Below are 16,105 nucleotides of genomic sequence, written 5' to 3'. Positions count from 1 at the left end.
GTCTGTCAAATCACTGTTTTATTCACTACCGATACTGAAAAGCTTTGACGAAAAAAAGGAATTCAATTTTTTTCATGAAATTTTTTAATCTTATACTGAGAAAAAAATCTTTTGCCGAATATGTTTTTTATCGAATGATCATTCAAGTATTTAAAAATTTTATTCAATTATCATGAAAGATTGATTTTTTTTTAATACAAAAAATGAAAAAATTGATTAGTAAACGATATTTTAATTAACATTAACAAATTGTTTTTATATAGAAGTGATTAGATGGTTAAAGAAATTCGATTTGAAAGAAGAAAAAAATTTTGGTGAAGCATTTTTATTTGATTCACGGCGAGTGTTACAATTTTTATTAAAAGATTAATTGCCTGTACGATAAGTAGACATTAATGGTAATAAAGGACAGGGAGTGGTTTAAAAAATTTATTTATTTGTCCCAACATAGAAAAAAAACATGGTCTCTTCATTAAAAGTCATCACAGACAATTTAAAAATATCGAATAAAATTAATTAGTGCAGCTAGTAATTCTCAGATTTATAAAAGCCTAGTAGAACACCCTGAGTCACGATGTCGGGAAGACCAGGTTGTGATTCAGCTGTTACAAATGGATCGCATTTGAATGTTATCACAGGACGATGACCCATTGTGGGCACATGGGCGGCGGTTGTGGCAGAATTGGATTTCCCATCAAATCTACTAATAAAAATTCATTAATGAAATTACAAAAACAGTAAACAGAATCCACAGGCGAAGATTCTCAATAAAAATTCAGGCATCGACGGGAAAATATTTTGTTGAATCGACTGAATTTTTTTCTCGGTTCAATGTTGCACTCGAATTTTTCGAGATAATTTTTTCCTGTACCGAATAAAATTTTTAAGGTGTCGCATGATGTGAGAAATGGTTAAATACCTTTTGAAATTTATTCTATTGCTTTTTGTTCCCTCGATTCCTAGGAACTCGAGGACCTGCTGTCTAGTACTGGGTAGATGCAGCATTTTTTGAATGTAAACCTCGAGTGCAGCTCTTCTTTGTTCTAATACTTTTGGCTGACAATTTCTCACTCTTTTCGGTGGAAATGCTGCAGTCTCGCCGCCCCTCTTCAACTGAAATGACAGCTGTTAAAAATAATTTGCACATTCAATTAAATTCTATTCAACTTTTCATTTTGCAGTTTTTCAGTTTTGCTTTAACAGCCAAGAAAATGGCTAACGACTCATTAAAAAATCAAGAGACTTCGACACGTTCCAGAAACACCCAGTAAATTATCAAATATTTTTTTTCTCAATTCACCAGGAAAAGTGAAATTTCCTGCCTGTTAATGACTGTTGATTAATAATAAGGAGAAAGTAAAAACAAAAAATATCCAGACATCATAACAACTGGTCGAACCCAATGCGGAAATATTTAATAATAAATGGAGAAGTTTTGAAATGCACAGGATTTCTTCACACAATTAATTCAGAATTTATTACTCACCATTCTGCGGAGTGAATTAAACTCAGAATATCTTCTCTCGATGGAATGTTTAATCCCACTGTTGGAATCTGTCACTTGAACAGTGTAAACGTAGAATGATTTTCCATGGGTCACTTCCGCCAGGCGGTAGCCAGTGATAAAGACACGATACATCTCATCTCTTTTTGTTGTTAATTATTCGGTAATCACTCATAACGTCATGCTTTTATCAATGCAGGAGAGATTATACAACACGTCAAAACACTGGACTCATCACAGCTGATGCTCTCACAGAAGTCTCAACTTTTTTCTGGATAATTTTTATTATTAGCTACTGATTGGTCACTTATGAAATTTCATTCAGGAATGAGTTCCTGCTGCATAGCATCGCGAATCGAGGTAAAACAATACTGACGTTTTGCTCCATGAAACTTGGTTTATACAATGGACGAGAGCCCATCCTCATCTGTCCTATCTCTTCCCTTCACTTCGACGTTTACGGGTCGGCAATAAAGAAAATATCGTGATTTCCCCGAAATTTTCATCTGGAAAATTTGAAAACTTGTGGTGAAACAATATTTTTATCATTTATTAACGAAGATCTAGAGACGAACGAATCGATTTATCTCTGAAGCGAAGAAAAATTATAAAATTTGGATGGAATCTTTTTTGTAGCTCTCGATTTTTTCTACGAAGAAGGTCATTATGCAACATTCGATATTTTTTTCATATTCCTCAAAAAATCGAATTTAATAAATTTTTAATTCCTGTATTATTGCAATAAAAATTCTCAGTTCTTTCTAGAAAACAATTATTATTTAAATCATCACATGAGAAGTGACAAGAGGTGTTTGTGTCCCGAAACGTGGAAACATCTGATAAACATTGAACAGCTGATCGAAAAAAAAAATCTTTCAATCTCACGAACTTGTCAGGAATTTCAATCCATTATCATTATTCCACGTTATCATTCCAGGGAATATCACTGCGTAAAAAAAAATATGAAGAAGTCTAAAAAGTGAATAATCATATAAAAATTAAACAAATTGCTGTAATTGTTGCTTCAGTCAGGAGATAAAAAGCAAGGGATGGTCAGAAAATTGATACATAATTTTTATTTTCTATTTTGTAATTTGTGTGATTTTTTACTTCTTTTTTTATGGAAGGATGACGGCCCCATCTCTGAAGTGGCGCCGGTACTGAGGGTCTCAGGTTCTCGATAACTCCTCCAGGTCTCCACCCAGGTCCATCCTGTCCGATCCACCTCATGACGTAGCTCCTCCATATTTTTTCACCCACACATAGACATCTGTATGGGGCCTGCCAGGGGGTCAGCCAAATTGCTAGGGGCTTGGAGGTGGCAATACAATGTTTTGTGATAATTAACTGGTGCGATTTATAAACATTTAACGAGTACGTGATCTCCACAATCCCCAAACCCACCATCACCTCCACCAAATAATCACCAACAAAGTGCTCAATTATTTCAAAGTTCTAATGTTAATACTCCTGCGCTCATGAGTGAACAAAAAAAATCATAAATTACGCTAGGAAAGGAAAAAAAACAACGATTATATATTTTAAACGAATCGTGCATTAAAATTCGCGAAACGCGAGACGCATCGAAATGGGAATAAATAAAGTTCAAAGCAGTGGATTGAGATAAGGTTAACCCGCAAATAGATACACCCATAATAGAATACATATATATTTTTTTTTTAATTTCACAAATTCTCGGTGTTTTTTTTTCTTTTTGTGGTTTTATTTCATTTCATTGTTCGGAACGTTTGTGACGTGATCGAATGGTTTTTGTTATTTTGTCTCTGTGCTCTGTGATTTTTTAGTATCAATCAGTTGCATTTCGTGGGAAGTTTATTCGCATTAGGAGTGCAGAGATTGAGGAGTTGGATTGAAAAAGTTGTACACGATTGTCATACCAGTCACCATTGCACTATTTTTGTAGTTGAGCCCAGAGGTTTGTTTCATCGCAATTATTATTCATGTCGGATGATAATTCATCGGTTGTCCCACGGGAGATTAAATTGTTACATATTTCTTTGGGGATTATTGGGGTAAATGGGAACGGGTGATACTGGGGTTACGTAATGTTTATGGGAGGTATTTCTCATTCAATGAATTTTTTTTTTTAGATATTTTCCACGTTTTTTTGTATCGAAAATTTTCACAATCCGTTGACATATTTTTGGTCTTTCCTGACGGTTCGTGACGTCCGTCGGATGTTTTCTGTTTATATCTGTGGAAGGGGAATTTTTCGGGTGAATTTGCGGAATTTTTTCAGACGTTTGTGGAAATTTACGCGATTTTTTTTTCAGCGTTTAAAGGCGTGAAAGGGGAATGAGGCGAATACTGATGACATGAGTTTATTTCGAGACGAAACGTTTTGCAGAAATTTTAATTAGATTGATGAGCTCTTTTTTTAAATGATAATTAGAGTCTATTATGATTTCAATGAGCTTTGTAATGGAAATTCGTTTAATAGATAATTACTGCTCGTTGGGGCTCGTATTTTGCATATTATGCATTCGAACTTTGAAATTTGAGGTTTTTTAGGGATCGAGGTGTGATGAATTATACGAATTTCAGGTTTTATATTGTTCAGTTATGAGGCTGATAATTACCGTGGTTGTAATCAGCCGGGACAATAATGTTGGAATTATCGCCAAAGGATCCTGGTGAAGGATCGCCGAATCAGACTGCAATTATGTCAAACCCATCGAACAATTCATACACTGCCCCAATGGACCTCGTGTCCCGGGGTATGTAACACATAATTTTTATTGTTTTTATATTTTATACTTTCTAATAAAAATGTACAATTAATTTCAGGGGTGAGTGGGAGATTACGACAGCTCGAGAATTTATTTACCAGTGGTCCAGTACGGGGTGGACGCGTGGGGCATACATTTTCGATTGAAACGCTGATCGATATTTTATTAATTCTGTATGACGAGTGTTGCAATTCCTCGCTGCGACGTGAAAAAACCGTCTCTGATTTCATTGAATTCGGTGAGTCTGGAGGTTATTTAAAGATTGAAAGCTCTCGAAGATATTTTTCAGGGTGATATGAGTATTAACACCGGAGTAAATACCAGCAAATACGATTATTATTGAATGAACGGAATGAGTCAATGCCATTATTCCTATAAACTCAAAAGTTTATTTAAATTCCAGTGAAACCAGTGGCAAGCTGCATAAAAAGTCTGCAACTAGCACGTGAGGATTTTGAAATAGTCAAAGTGATTGGTCGAGGGGCATTTGGTGAAGTGTGTGTTGTAAAAATGCGAGGGTCCGACAAAGTATTTGCCATGAAAATTCTCAACAAATGGGAGATGCTGAAGCGAGCGGAAACCGCTTGCTTCAGAGAAGAGAGAGATGTTCTAGTCTACGGTGATCGTAGATGGATAACAAATCTCCATTATGCATTTCAAGACGACAATAATCTGTATCTGGTTATGGATTATTACTGCGGTGGAGATCTGCTGACTCTGTTGAGTAAATTTGAGGATCGATTGCCAGAGGACATGGCACGTTTTTACATCGCCGAAATGGTTCTAGCCATTGCATCCATTCACAATCTCCGGTATGTGCATCGGGATATCAAGCCAGATAACGTTTTGCTCGATGCCAATGGACACATACGACTCGCCGATTTCGGATCGTGCCTGCGGCTCTTCGAGGACGGAACTGTCCAGAGTAATGTCGCCGTTGGAACACCCGACTACATATCTCCAGAAATTTTGAGGGTGAGGCATTCAATTTTATTTGAATCTCCAGCCTTTTTCCAATTAATCCCTTTCCATCCAATTTCATCTTCTCAATTGACGTTTTAATTACCCACTCCCCCAGTCTCTCTCAATATTGAATTAATACTGTTTCCTGCATCAATTCCACAGAAACCCATCATCCAGTGAAAATCAAAATATTTAACTTCGTCATTATTCTTTCGTGGTTTCCGTGATTGTCGATTCGTGATTCTCGATGAAAATAACAATGATCGATTTAATTCCAGGCAATGGAGGATGGTCAAGGTCGTTACGGTCCAGAATGCGACTGGTGGTCCCTCGGAGTGTGCATGTACGAAATGCTCTACGGAGAGACCCCGTTCTACGCTGAATCTCTAGTCGAAACTTACGGTCGAATAATGAATCACAAAAATTGTTTCGACTTCCCCACAGACGAGGCGTACGACGTGTCAGACGAGGCCAAAGACCTGATGAGAAAATTGATCTGCAGTTCGGAATTTCGTCTGGGTCAAAACGGCATTGATGATTTCAAGAAACATCCGTGGTTCGAGGGAGTCAACTGGGACACCCTGAGGGACAGCACAGCGCCTTACATTCCCGAAGTTTCGTCTCCAACGGACACATCGAACTTCGACGTTGACGACACAGACGTGAGAAGTTCAGACGCTGTTCCTCCAGCAGCGAATTCCGCCTTCTCAGCACTCCACCTACCCTTCGTGGGTTTCAGTTTTACTCAGGGCAGTTGTATCTCTGACTTGGGTTCCCTGCCAGTCCTGACGCAGTCCCAGAAGGATAGGAACATAGAAAATCTCGAGCAGGAGAACGCCAGACTCCAGCAGACGATATCAGACCTGAAGAATCAGATCTCCTCGAACAATACTACCACGTCTCCAACAACGGTCTCCCCGGAATCTTCAAATGCCATCAGAAAGCTCCAGGATGAAATAAACACCCTGACAAAACGTAATGGAGAGCTGGAGGCACAGCTGAAGTCACTGGAGACATCGACAACTCGCGAAATTCGTAATATTGATAATGGAGATCTTTCGAAAATTCACGATCTCGAGAAATTAGTGAGACTTCTCAAGGGTGAGAAGGAGGAGGCTGTGAAGGAAAAGCTCGATGCCCTGGAGAAGTTGAAGCTCCAGGACAAAGAGCTGAAGGACGCCCTGACCCAGAGGAAGCTGGCGATGGCTGAGTACACTGAGGTGACCGACAAGCTGTCAGAATTGCGCCAGCACAAGCAGAAGCTGTCACGTCAGGTTCGTGACAAGGAGGAGGAGCTCGAGGTTGTGATGGCCAAGGTTGACAGTTTGAGGCACGACATCAGGAAGGCAGAGAAATTAAGAAGAGAATTGGAGAATAGGGTGGAGGAGGCTATGGCTGAGACAAGTAAGGAGAGAAAACTCAGGGAGAGGAGTGAGGAGTACTGCAAGCAGATGCAGGAGGAGACTGAAAAGATCAGGCAGAGGTCTGTGGGTAATGATGCAAGGGCCAACGATGCTTTAGCCACTCAGGAGATAAACAGGCTGAAGGCTGAGGTGGAAAAACTTGAGGTACAGTACAATGAGAATCTCAATCAGCAACAGGGGAGGCACAATGTCGAGATGAGAAGTCTCCAGGAGCAGCTCCACGAGGCTGAGGGACACAGGGAGCTCCTAGAGAGGGAGATTCAAGTGACCAAGGACAAGCTAGATGCTGCAAGACTGGAGAATATCACAGACAGTGAAGAGACTATCAGTGAATTGAGTAGAAGGCACGAGAGGGAGAAAATTATGCTCACTGAGGAGAACAAGAAGCTTCTTCTGGAGTTATCATCGGTTACTGATAGTGTCAATAGAATTTCCAGTGAGAGGAGACAGCTGGAGGAGGAGTACGAGGAGCTCAGGAATAAGAAGGAGGCGATTGCTCAGTGGGAGGCACAGATCACTGAGATTATTCAGTGGGTGTCTGATGAGAAAGACGCCAGAGGATATCTTCAGGCCCTCGCTACGAAAATGACGGAGGAACTTGAATTTTTGAAACACTCTGGGGGCGTTGGAGGCGTTGGCAGTACCTCCACCATGTCTGATAAGAACTGGAGAAACAGGAGGTCTCAGAAGCTCGATAAAATGGAGCTGCTGAATCTGCAGAGCTCGTTGCAGAGCGAGATTCAGGCGAAACAGGCCATTTCTGAGGAACTCACCAAGACGAGATCTGATCTTATTGCTGCTCAAAAGTACGTATTTTTTCGGAGATTATTATTTCATTTAATTATTGCCCGATTCCGTAAGGCAGTGGCCATTTGATGACTAATTAAATTTTTTTTTGGATTTTCTCCAGGGAATTACGTGACTTCAGGCAGCGATTGGATTCAATGTCCCACGAGATGAAGAGAAAAGAAATACAAATCAAGGAATTGCAATCACGTATTGATTCGAGCGATGGTTGTAAGTACAATGACAATAGACTTAACGTCCTGCACACCTCGAGGGTTGATAAAAAACCCATCTACCACAATTTGATATTTGTTATTGTCACGCAAACAGCAGCGGTACACGCTGGATATGTTATTTGGAAGCATTACGAATTTTCACGCTGGCTTTTTGGACGGTAGTTACGAGCCCCCAAATACCATACCAAATAAACAATTAAATATTAAGTTAATCCAATGAGCTTACTCGTCTACTCTATTGCATGCAAGTCTGCAACAAAGTACTTTTGTTAGGAAAAAAAAAACTGAAAAATCACTGACACTGTACGAATCGTTTGGAGTAGTCTTGGTGCATGCCGTAGTCGTAGAAAAACCTCCCAAATGTCGAAAGATCTGAATAAATTAGAATCTGATTAATTGACAATTCTACGTTAAACCAACGATGGATTTTTTCTTGCTGTGTCAATGATGAATAATACAGTGGAAAAAAATAATGAAATAAACAGAAATTGGAATTGAAGTACAGGCGATATAGGGGAAGTGAATAAATTCATTTTGGTGATTATTTGAATGACGATTGACGAATAAAGTCAATCAATTTTATTTGGAGAATAATCAGGCTAACGAAATGGTCTTAATACAGCAAAAATTGGGGTTGTTATCCTTGATCCAGCATAAGTAACCCGATGTGCCGGCACGGTATGCAATTCTGATTTCTAGACTACAAAGTGCCCCTGTTTATTGGCGCAACGAGCTGCGTGTGGGGCCTCTTATTGCTCATCATCAAACTGTATTTGTGACAGCTGTTCTACATTCACCAAATCAACAACGAAAATTATCACCAAACATCGTTACGACAAAACCCCAACGTATCATCGTGCATCAGCCGTCATCACCCCTTCCAGTTATGCGTTCACCCCGAATTACAACGTGTCGTTTATTAACTCGTTTTTCACCTGTCAACTCAATCATCAATAGAAATGCTGTTGCCACCGAATCGTCGTCTGGTAATTTTGAACATGAGGGAGATTTAGTCCGAGTGAAGGATTTTCATGAGTTTTATGCGTTGGCTAATTAACAACTACTGCAATTACTCCCGATTACTCCCCATTACTGCCTATTTTTATTTTATACTATTTCTGATTGAATATTTCAACGGTTTTTCCACATGCCCCTCAGGTTTTATTGTCGCGATTGTAAGTACATTGGCGATATTTCATGAATTTTTTGCTTTTTGCTCGAGTTTTTGATTTCTTTTATTTTCTCACCGAGTGAATTGGAGATTTTCTGAATGAGTTTATTGCATTCTGAACGCATCCAAAAATCAATTTCCATTGCTAAATCACTTGTCTCCACTCCGTTACCACGTAATTCATACTGGACTGATCCATTGCATACTTAATTACGCGTAAATAATGCAGGTTTGCATGGCGCATTGATGAAAGAGTACCTTGAGGTGTTGAGCAGTGAATAATAGTTATTCGTCGTTATTTCCCTTTCTTAGATTTTAGATAGTGGACTTGTGGTTTTAGGGGCTGATTGTGATTTATATTGAGGGTTTGATAAACAAATGGAGACGCGCCAGAGATTTGATTTTTTAATTAAGCAGCAAAATTGTGAAATAAAACGAATATAATTTTGCACTTGTGCAAATATCAATTGATCTCGTAAAATATTGATTCCCAAAAAAAGTACAAGAGGATTTTTTTTGTTAAAAATTTGATCAGATGTTAGAAAGTCCTCTTCATAATTAATAATAATCGATTGAGATGCTGAAAGTTGAAATTCGAATTGATCAGTTTGCTACTTAATTCCCTGATGATTTTGTGGTTTCGTGGAATTGAGTTTGAGTGTTTGATTGCAGTTTTGGAGCGGCCGACATCCCAAATGTCGTACTTGGAGCACTTCCTGAAGGAAACGGCAGGCAGTACTCGTCATGGTAGTGTTGACAGCGTCGAGGGTGACATCGAGGACAATCGTGCGCCAAGCATCACCAGCAGCAAGAGTAATTTGTCTGAACTGAGCATAGTAAGTTCAACGCCAAAAAAAATTAATGACATCATGCGAGAGCAAATTATTTAATGAAAAACTGTCAATGTTTATTCTTGAAGGATCCAACATCACCCCTGTCTCACGAATTGCTGAATAAATCATCGGCATCTCACAGCCAAGTGACGACACTCCAGCCAAAGCCAAAGTCCCATCAGTTCCTGGTGCGTACGTTTTCAGCGCCAACAAAATGCAATCACTGCACTTCCCTGATGGTTGGATTGACTCGACAGGGAGTGGTATGCGAGGTATGTGGCTTTGCCTGTCACATGCCATGCTGTGACAAAGTGCCAGCAATGTGCCCTGTGCCCCACGACAAGACAAAAAGACCCCTTGGAATAGACCCAACAAGGGGCATTGGCACAGCCTACGAGGGCTACGTTAAAGTACCCAAAATGGGAGGTGTGAAGAAGGGATGGATTCGACAGTTTGTCGTTGTATGCGATTTCAAATTATTTCTCTATGATATATCACCTGATCGCAATGCACTGCCATCCGTGTATGTCTCACAAGTTCTCGACATGAGGGACGAGGAGTTTGGCGTCAGTTCTGTACGCGAATCAGATGTTATTCATGCCACGAAGAAAGACATTCCATGCATATTCAGAATTACAACGTCATTGCTGGAGCCTCCAGGCTCACGAAATCATACTCTGATGCTGGCTGACACGGAGAGTGAAAAAACAAAATGGGTAGTTGCATTGAGTGAACTTCATCGAATATTGAAGAGAAATAATCTTCCAAATACAACGATATTTCGTGCTAAAGAATTGTTGGACAATACTTTGTCAATCGTTAAGAACGTGATGTCAGGAGCTATTATTGATCCTGATCGTCTAGTCATTGGTACCGAGGAGGGCCTATTCTGTTTAGATTTAGATCGTAGCGAAATTGCTAAAGTTGGGGAGGGAAAGAAAATATATTTACTCGAGTACATAACTGAGGAACAACTTATCGTTGTACTCAGTGGTAAACAGCGACATGTCAGACTAGTCCCAGTGCGTGCACTCGATGGTGATGAGGTTGAGTGGATCAAAGTTGCTGAGACTAAAGGATGTATAACACTCACTACTGGCGTTGTCAGGCGAAATCCACTCACATACTGCCTGTGTGTTGCAATAAAAAAACAGGTACTTCCACCAAAATTTTATTTTTCTTCTTTATCAATTCTCAGAAGTCGCTCTGACGTCATGTAATCCTGATAAAAATTACGTGAGATGCTGTGGAGATGATGGAGATGATGTGGAAATTTTTTTTATAATTATATTTGTGTGAAAATTATGAAAGACTCTGGATTTAATATTTTCCAGGATTAAATTATTTTTAATCTCGTATATTTTTATTTTTCATCTCTCAAGTTGTGGATTAATCATTGGTTTGACTTTCAGAATGCTTCGCATGTGATGATATACGAAATAACACGTACAAAAACTCGCCACAAACGTATCCAGGAATTAATGTTACCCTGTCATGCACAAACACTCCAAGTTCTGTCGGAGGGACGTTTATGTGTTGGGTATCCATCGGGTTTTTCGATATACAGTATCCTCGGTGATCATCATCCCATTTGTGAGTTGGCAATTCGTGAAATACAATCCACACCAAAAATCTGAGAGTAGAATTCATTTTTTACTTGATGAATTTTTTTTTTCTCCAGCATTGGTCCATCCTGAAAATACTCTGCTAGGATTCTTGACGTACAGTGCCATCGATGCACTCCGCTGCATCGAATTACCAAGAGGTGAATTCTTACTCGTGTTCCAAACACTCGCTGTTTATGTAGACAGCCAAGGGAGAAAGAGCAGAGACCGTGAGATCATGTACCCAGCTGTTCCAACTGCAGTCAGTCAGTATTTTTTTTTATAAACATTTATTAATATTAACACTCTTTCAGTTCTCCTAGAATAAATTCAGCATCAAAAATGTAAAAGTTCAAATCCGCGCAATTCTTGACGTGACTATGGAATTAATTAATTGATTAATTAATTTTTTTTTTCATCAGGCTATTGCGAGGGATATCTCCTGGTTTACAGTGAGACCCATGTGGATCTTTTCGATTGCAATACTGGGGATTGGTTGCAAACGTTAAACGTCAAACGTGCAAGGCCACTCAATAATTCGGGATCATTGACCAATTGCATGATCAATGATATGCCGTACGTTATTTATTTGAGTCATCTTCATCAACGTGAGTACCAGCTTTTTTCATCTTTCGTGGAATTAATTTTAAAGGGGGTTTTCATTCGGTTGCAGGAGAATTGTTGAATCTGACACCTCTCGATGCCAGTGGAAGGCAGATGACGAGACCCAGACGGCGATTTTCATTGCGTGAGGGCAACAGGAGCTCGCGACCCACTGACAGACGATCGAAAATGATTTCAGCACCAACGAACTTCAATCATATTAGTCACATGGGCCCAGGAAATGGTATCCAAGTGAGTTAATTGAATAAATTTCTCACGATATTTAATAGACTTTTCAGTTCTTGCTGAATTGCCAATAACACTGTACTGGATAAAAATAATTCAAGGGGTTATCATTTATTTTCAGATCCAACGCTTGTTAGATTTACCAACGACTCTGGAAACAGCAGATCAACAGCAATATGCGAGTCATCACAGTAGTAGCTCTCATTTACACGCCAATCCGCAGCAAAGAGTGAGAGTCCAATCCTATTTTCCTCTTAAGTCGATAGCTTTCGAGATAAATTGATAATGGGAAAAACAAAAAATTCGATTTGACTCACTTTTTCAGTTCCATATTGATTTCTCATTGAAATTTTGAAATTTCTTTCAGTTTTATGCGAATACTAGCATCCAGGCGCCGACAAAGCCCGCGCCACTACCTCCTAGACATCCGCCATCTGACACGAGACGTCTCAGCTCCCATATGCAGAGGAATTCTGGATATTCACCTCATAATGGTAAGTGGAAATTTTTCTTAATGGGATTTCACGGTTTAGTAATTTTTTTGTTTTTCAATTGGAGGTTCAACATCGTCGAGAAGAGGTCCAGCACCACCTCGGCCAACAGCAACACCTCCATCGTTACCTCGTACTCCAGTTGATCAGGGAGAAACTGAATCACTCCATATGCGATCGCATACACCACTGTCACTAGGGAGCGTTGCTTCTTTGCAAGAAAAGGTGCAGCCACTTATCAATTTTCCATTTTTTTTTTCGACCATTACCTGTTTGCCAAAAATTTTTTTAATTAATTATGAATTACTGACGAATTAGCAGGAGCACACATCTGGTGGAAGCCCTCGTCACTCAATCGCCTCGAACAACAGTTCCAACCCATCGACACCCCCGAGTCCAGCCCACGATCACGGATCATCTTCCTACGACTCATAAACCCCGATATACTCATCGGCCAGCTACTTATTTGCATCAGCCTCCATTACCAGGTATGAATCCCAAGCGTGCGGATGCAAAACTCCCTTAGAATAAAAAAAATTGAAAAAAAAAATCTATCGAATTATCGATAAATCGATCAAGCAGCTGTCGAGACAACTTTGAAAGCAGTAAACTTATCCCTACAGTTACGGCTAACGAGTTGCCATAGTATTACTGCAAAATAATTATTTGTAAACATGAAGAAAATTATGAACTAATTTTATCCCTTAATTGCCAAATAACATATGCTAGAATCTCACTAAAGGTATGAAAATTATATAACACGAAATTTATTATCATTTTTATGTCTTCAAATTTTTATCGAGTTCTTTGTCCATATGGAATTAGAATATTTGCAACTGTCAAATAGCCTTATTTATTTTAACGTAAATGGATTAAATGTAGACAGCAGTTTTAATTTGTATTGTTCATTCAATCATGAAATGTCGAAACTTTTTTACGTGAAAATGTAGAGAGGGGATTTTTTTAATTGAATTTTTGACACACAAATCGTGCATAATACAAATGAAGTGAATAAAGTACTATTCAATCATTTCACCCCTCTGCGTAAATTAATAATTGTAAATAGATACTTATAAAATTTGAGAGCCCCTGCTTATCCGTGATGCCCCCGAAATTTTACGAATTTTCTATGTCATTGTTCCCTCAAAAAAATTATCACAATAACAGAAAAAAGAAGTCTGAATTTTTTCTCTGAAAGAATAAGACAAAAATCAGTCAAATTACCGTAGCAATAATGAATTAAATAATTAGGCGACCTTCAGTTCTAGGCATTACACAAAATAAAAATGAATTTCTAAGTTCGATGTAGTGTTTTTAAATGAAAAAAACCATTGTTAGAGATAAACTTATCGAATTAATGAGAAATAATAATCAAGCTTCCACCAGGGAGGCACGGAGAGGGAAATAACAAATATAAAATTTATTGAATGCCTTATGATTGAAAAAGTTTTATATTTATGTGATAATGCGGTTTAAGGCATTATACATAATTTAATTGATACGCCCACAGTGTGAATAGTAGTGTGTAAGCATAATAATCTGTTGCAATCACGTGTAGATGATAATGAAAAATATGTGAAGATCATTGAAAAGATAAATAACAATGTCAATAATATATTACGTCTGTAACTCGTCGAGGATAACAAGAGTCAAAGTCAAATGTCATTTATACTGTTCTTCGTCGATTTAACAGATTGGCTCAGTCCATTAATTATTTTTAACAGGCTGAACATTTATTTAAATATAGCAATTATGCTTTTGCTGATTCAATCATGAACGAAGTCACTTCAACGAATTTTTTTGTTTAGTTCAAAGTCCTTTTATTATTATATTTTAATGGAGTCGCAGAATTTCAAATCAACTGCTGCTTTTTTGTGTCGGAGATGTTGCATTTCTCCTGGGAGATTGATTTTTTAAATGGCTTTTAATGAATATTTGGTTGTATTTTTGTGACAGTCAGTGGTAATTGTCGATTATTAGTGAATCATCCATTAATCATAATGAGGAAAATTGTAGCTTCCATTGGAGGAGTCGTTTACATTCACGAGTTTTCCAATTTTAATGTAAGTTATTTGGTTCTCGAAGGGTGAAAAATTCAACAAGTGGAATTGATTTGAAATTGGCTTTCGATAATTATCCACTTCTCATTGAAATAATAATCCATCAAGAGATATTGCAAAATAATGAATGAATGATGAGCCTTTTAACAAAGTATGTTGACGTTATCAAAATATATCAGAGTGCTGTTTTAATCGAAATTATGAGGAGTAATTTTAAGACTAAAAATACTCGGATATCCGTATTATTTCCAGAAGATAACAGGCGTTGAAAAGATTTTTTAACTTATGGTGAAATCAAAGACTCTGACCACAATATTAAAAAGAACAATGAAACTCAGACTGACTCGAAATACGCGCCGATTCAGATAGAAAAATGTATTTGAATTGAAAAAAAATCATACAGCTTTTATTTCAATAACTTTTAATAGACTTTGTATTTATGAAATTTTGTAAATAACTCGAAGTCATGAGTTTTATCTCATAATTGACGAATTTATTCGGTGAATATCTCGTAATTCGTTTTTTGCAATGAACCAGAACCACGAGAATCAATTGACAAATTAACACGAGTGTGTAGCATAATGTTTATCATTGAGTAGAAACTTCGAAGAGACTAGAAATTATAAAACAAGAACAAGAAAATCGTAAGATGATAAAATTAAATAAGTTTCAGCATAAAAGCAGTAGATTAGGCGTATTACTGGTGGTTAAAACCAGTGTAATATAATAATCTGGTCCTATTATACAGCATTTTGAAACGCATATAGTTTTAGCATACGTCATTATAGCGAGAACAAACGAAAATAAAAAAACAAACTTATTTATGGCTCTTGTGCATTGTTCAAAGTATTTATTGAATGAAAACAAACGGATAGATAACGATTATATAGTGGAATCATTGTATTTAGTTAAGTTGTGGAACTGTAGATTTACATTTTTTTAGATTTCTCCTGTAGAATTTTCTCATGACCCTCATTGTTTTTTCCTTTTTTAATTAATTTAATATGATAGCGTTTGGAGATGTGTACAAACGCGTTGAACAATAACAATATTTTTTTTTTCAATATGCAAGTTATATAATTTAATATACAGCACAGAGAAATTATAATCATGAAAATAAACAAATGTATTCATTTATTTGTACCTTGTCCTTTTGGGTCGTCAAGGAATTTTGTTCCATGCCCTATCTCCGTTAATGTCAGGAAATTTTGTAACAAATTCATCGGTGCAAGCTGTGCGAATCCTGGCGGAAGTCGCTGGTGAATCGAATCTGAATCGGCCGGAAACATTGGCGTCTCGCCTTGCATCCAGAATGGCATTTTTTATGGCAAAGAATACAGAGGCTGAGAGGAAGAGCGGGGGTTCCCCGACAGCCTTCGATGAGTAGATAGCTCTGGGATTGGATGAATCCCTTAGCAGCGCTACATTGAATTC

The 16,105-nt window shown here is 38.0% G+C and overlaps 3 protein-coding genes across 7 annotated transcripts in view; 1 reads left to right on the top strand and 2 right to left on the bottom strand.

The window, feature by feature from the left end:
• Positions 1–416: 416 nt before the first annotated feature.
• On the bottom strand, positions 417–1,976 carry LOC105271270 (sorting nexin-22-like). 2 transcript variants are annotated; one of them, XM_011312713.1, is made up of 3 exons: positions 1,487–1,976; positions 920–1,125; positions 417–703 (listed from the first exon to the last, which is right to left on the bottom strand). In XM_011312713.1, exons 1-3 carry the CDS (start codon positions 1,637–1,639, stop codon positions 526–528), a joined length of 537 nt encoding a protein of 178 aa, XP_011311015.1. In that variant the 5' UTR covers positions 1,640–1,976; the 3' UTR covers positions 417–525. The 2 variants fall into 2 exon arrangements, with proteins under 2 accessions (XP_011311015.1, XP_011311016.1); XM_011312714.1 differs by having other exon boundaries at positions 920–1,113; positions 1,487–1,975.
• A 618-nt stretch (positions 1,977–2,594) lies between these two features.
• Positions 2,595–14,399, top strand: gek (serine/threonine-protein kinase gek). 4 transcript variants are annotated; one of them, XM_011312711.1, is made up of 17 exons: positions 2,595–2,878; positions 4,070–4,242; positions 4,313–4,492; positions 4,658–5,229; positions 5,496–7,447; positions 7,552–7,658; positions 8,446–8,649; positions 9,507–9,670; positions 9,754–10,821; positions 11,080–11,260; positions 11,349–11,537; positions 11,694–11,879; positions 11,945–12,126; positions 12,242–12,349; positions 12,488–12,614; positions 12,679–12,836; positions 12,933–14,399. In XM_011312711.1, the coding sequence occupies exons 2-17, from the start codon at positions 4,131–4,133 to the stop codon at positions 13,044–13,046; spliced, it is 5,604 nt and encodes a 1,867-aa protein (XP_011311013.1). In that variant the 5' UTR covers positions 2,595–2,878; positions 4,070–4,130; the 3' UTR covers positions 13,047–14,399. The 4 variants fall into 4 exon arrangements, with proteins under 4 accessions (XP_011311013.1, XP_011311011.1, XP_011311014.1 ...); XM_011312709.1 differs by having other exon boundaries at positions 12,930–14,399; XM_011312710.1 differs by lacking the exon at positions 2,595–2,878 and adding an exon at positions 2,890–3,440 and having other exon boundaries at positions 12,930–14,399.
• A 743-nt stretch (positions 14,400–15,142) lies between these two features.
• Positions 15,143–16,105, bottom strand: part of LOC105271268 (xanthine dehydrogenase/oxidase) — a gene marked incomplete in the record, with an annotated part of 4,938 nt that continues 3,975 nt past the window's right edge. The window contains 1 exon segment of the mRNA XM_011312708.1: positions 15,143–16,105. Coding sequence (XP_011311010.1) covers positions 15,833–16,105 — 273 coding nt within the window.

The sequence above is a fragment of the Fopius arisanus genome, unplaced genomic scaffold (genome assembly GCF_000806365.1).
Source record: "Fopius arisanus strain USDA-PBARC FA_bdor unplaced genomic scaffold, ASM80636v1 scaffold00106, whole genome shotgun sequence".
NCBI lineage: Eukaryota > Metazoa > Arthropoda > Insecta > Hymenoptera > Braconidae > Fopius > Fopius arisanus.
This window is presented reverse-complemented; position numbering and strand designations above follow the sequence as displayed.

Excerpts from the sequence above, each read along its gene's own strand:
- LOC105271270 (XM_011312713.1), bottom strand. The coding sequence starts at position 1,639 with ATGTATCGTGTCTTTATCACTGGCTACCGCCTGGCGGAAGTGACCCAT. Across the intron at positions 1,126-1,486 it reads TTAATTCACTCCGCAGAATG|CTGTCATTTCAGTTGAAGAG; the intron begins GTGAGTAATAAA and ends TATTTTTAACAG. Across the intron at positions 704-919 it reads AATAGAATAAATTTCAAAAG|TAGATTTGATGGGAAATCCA; the intron begins GTATTTAACCAT and ends AATTTTTATTAG.
- gek (XM_011312709.1), top strand. The coding sequence starts at position 4,131 with ATGTTGGAATTATCGCCAAAGGATCCTGGTGAAGGATCGCCGAATCAG. Across the intron at positions 11,261-11,348 it reads CGGTGATCATCATCCCATTT|CATTGGTCCATCCTGAAAAT; the intron begins GTGAGTTGGCAA and ends TTTTTTCTCCAG. Across the intron at positions 11,880-11,944 it reads TTTGAGTCATCTTCATCAAC|GAGAATTGTTGAATCTGACA; the intron begins GTGAGTACCAGC and ends ATTCGGTTGCAG.